Source organism: Priapulus caudatus, unplaced genomic scaffold (assembly GCF_000485595.1).
Source record: "Priapulus caudatus unplaced genomic scaffold, Priapulus_caudatus-5.0.1 Scaffold4039, whole genome shotgun sequence".
In the NCBI taxonomy this organism is placed as follows: Eukaryota; Metazoa; Priapulida; class Priapulimorpha; order Priapulimorphida; family Priapulidae; genus Priapulus; species Priapulus caudatus.
The window spans coordinates 1,781-4,280 of NW_014581100.1; the positions used below are offsets into that span (position 1 = coordinate 1,781).

The 2,500-nt window shown below is 46.0% G+C and overlaps 1 protein-coding gene across 1 annotated transcript; it reads right to left on the reverse strand.

The window, feature by feature from the left end:
• Positions 1-523: 523 nt before the first annotated feature.
• LOC106819685 (cadherin EGF LAG seven-pass G-type receptor 2-like) lies at positions 524-2,366 on the reverse strand (the record flags this gene model as incomplete). The annotated part of the gene is made up of 2 exons (XM_014824283.1): positions 2,049-2,366; positions 524-664 (listed from the first exon to the last, which is right to left on the reverse strand). Coding segments are annotated over exons 1-2 (422 nt in total), but the record flags the coding sequence as incomplete, so codon positions are not given.
• Between the last annotated feature and the right edge of the window lie 134 nt (positions 2,367-2,500).

Genomic DNA, 2,500 nt, shown 5'->3' on the forward strand with positions numbered 1-2,500 from the left:
CTGATATGATGAATCATACTTCGTGAGTGTTTAAATAACACCAGAATTCGATCGGGCATCCCAAAAATAACCCAGAAAGCATACCTAACAATGCCATATGTCAGAAAACACCGAAATTTTGGTACGCGACTGAGCTTTAATTGAGCTTAATTGGTCAATTAAGCATTAACTGTTTAATTTATGAATAAACTGACTGTTGGAATCGACTCCCGCCCCAAAATACCCTAGTAACATGTATACATGACTTAAAGTGTTCAGCGTAAGATTTACACAATTTTCCATAATCTGCAAAATCGGAAAAAAGGCGTGGCCCGTAAAAAAGTTTTCGACCAACAAAAATTTTGTAACTTTTTTTTAGGTTTTTATATGGACAATACAACACATTAGTGAAGAATCCAGCTTGTTTCACTCGATTTCCCGGTAGAGGCCTTTTTTGCCACTTTATGACTGGACTAGTGAGAGTATGAGACATAGCTAGCACGTGAGAGTATGAGACATAGCTAGCACGTGAGAGAGTCTTCACCTGTGTAGCTGCTTGTTGCGACTGTAGCTCTGCTCAGCGATGCTGTAAGCAATCGCTCTCCATCTCATCCTCCTCCAGCATCCGCGTCGAATGCCGTAACCGTGGTAACCAGCGTGCCCTCCGTCGTCGCTGGCGTCACCCCTGGCAACGCAGCGAAACACGGGAATCAGTGAAAACAGTCGTGTCGCCTCGGCGGATGATCAGGCGAGCCTCATTGTTTACTGCTGTTGTTTACAGACTATAGGGTATATTATTAGGGTATGGAATTAGGATATGAGATTAGGTGATGAGATTAGGAACTATGAGATCATGTTATGATCATAGTAAGAGACCAAATAAGATATAGATATATATAGATAGATATATAGATATATATATACAGTGCTCGAAATAAGAAAAAAAATTTCGTTGTCACTCGGACAACCCCGGCATCAACATCGGGTTGTCCCAAAAACAAATCCCCAAAAAAAAATCATCTGATTTTCAAATCACATAATAATATAATCAGAAAACCCGCAAAAAACAGTGGCATAGCAGGAGTTTTTACATAGGGGGGCCAAAAACAGCGATACTGCGCAAAATAGTGACGACTTAATATTTCACTGAGCTCCTTCCCTCCTCTCCACCACCCTACCGGGCTCCCCTTACCTCTTCCTTGCGAATCTTTGTTTTTGGCGCCATGCCGAAAGGCGCATTTTTGTTCATTTTTTTCTGCTCCCAAAATATTAATTCGCTTCAGTGGCCGCGTCTAGGCATATCCAAGGAGGGGGGATGTTGAAAAAACAGCGGGGGGGTATGGGGTCCTCCCCCAAGAAAATTTTGGAAACTTGCTAGGTTTGCTGGTTCCAAATCGAGTTCACCTTTCATAAATCAGAAGACCTGACAGATCGCATATATATACCAGTGTTGAAATAGCAGCTGGTTCCCATATTTTATATTCATTCACAGATTTAATTCACGATTAAGATTTCTTGAAGAGCTAGAAAGCACTCGGATTTGAAGCTATGAAACGAATATTAGTGTGTAGCTAGCCTATACCAGTTAGTTTGCATGGATTGATTGTCAGTTTCCGATGCAAAGGTATGGAAAGTCAAAATCGTCTGATTAGATTAATTGGGTACACGCGTATATAGATAGCCGAGTCGGTTTAGAGTTAGTGTAAGGGTTTGCAGATAGGCGTTTTCGGGTTGTCACCGGACAATGTCTCAGACTGGTTAGGTTGTCGGCGCCGAAATTCTCGGTTGTCTCGCGACAACCCCAAGACGGACAAGAGCCTTATTTCGAGCCACTGTTATATATATATATAGTATATATATATATAGCTAGTAAGATAATGCTTTAAGATCACGCTTTATAGATCCGCATAAGATCATGTTACAGGCCATTCTGTTATAAGACCACGCATATAATATGACTATGGTGTGCATCGTCGCGGCACGGTTACCCAGCGTAGACGACTCGCTCGCTGGAACGCAAAAGGACGCGCGTTGATTTCCGTTGACGTTCCACGACGGACGTCACCCACGCTCGCGTCACGTCATCACGATCGTACGTCTCCCCCGCCGCCGCCGCCGCCGCCGGCCGCCATGACGCGTCGTTCGTCGCCGCGACGACGAGGTCGTACGACGACGCCTCCTCGCGGTCCAGGGGGCGCCGCGCGACCACATCGCCCGTCGCCGCGTCGACGGAGAAGACGGAGGCGCCGTTCCCGCCAACGACGTGATAGAAGATGCGGGCGTTGTCGCCCGCGTCGCCGTCGCTCGCCGTTACCGTGGCGACGCGCTCGCCCGCGCGTCCGTTCTCCATGACGACAAACGTCTGAGGCTCAGAATCCTGCGAGAAGACGGCAATGACGAGTCGTTAGTTCTAACGATGAATTAACACCGGTGAACGCAGTCTAGCGATCAACATGCATGTAGAAGTTCAACTGTTCTTCAGAGAAAGATTCTGTTCTGTTCCTAATCGCAAAGCGCGCTT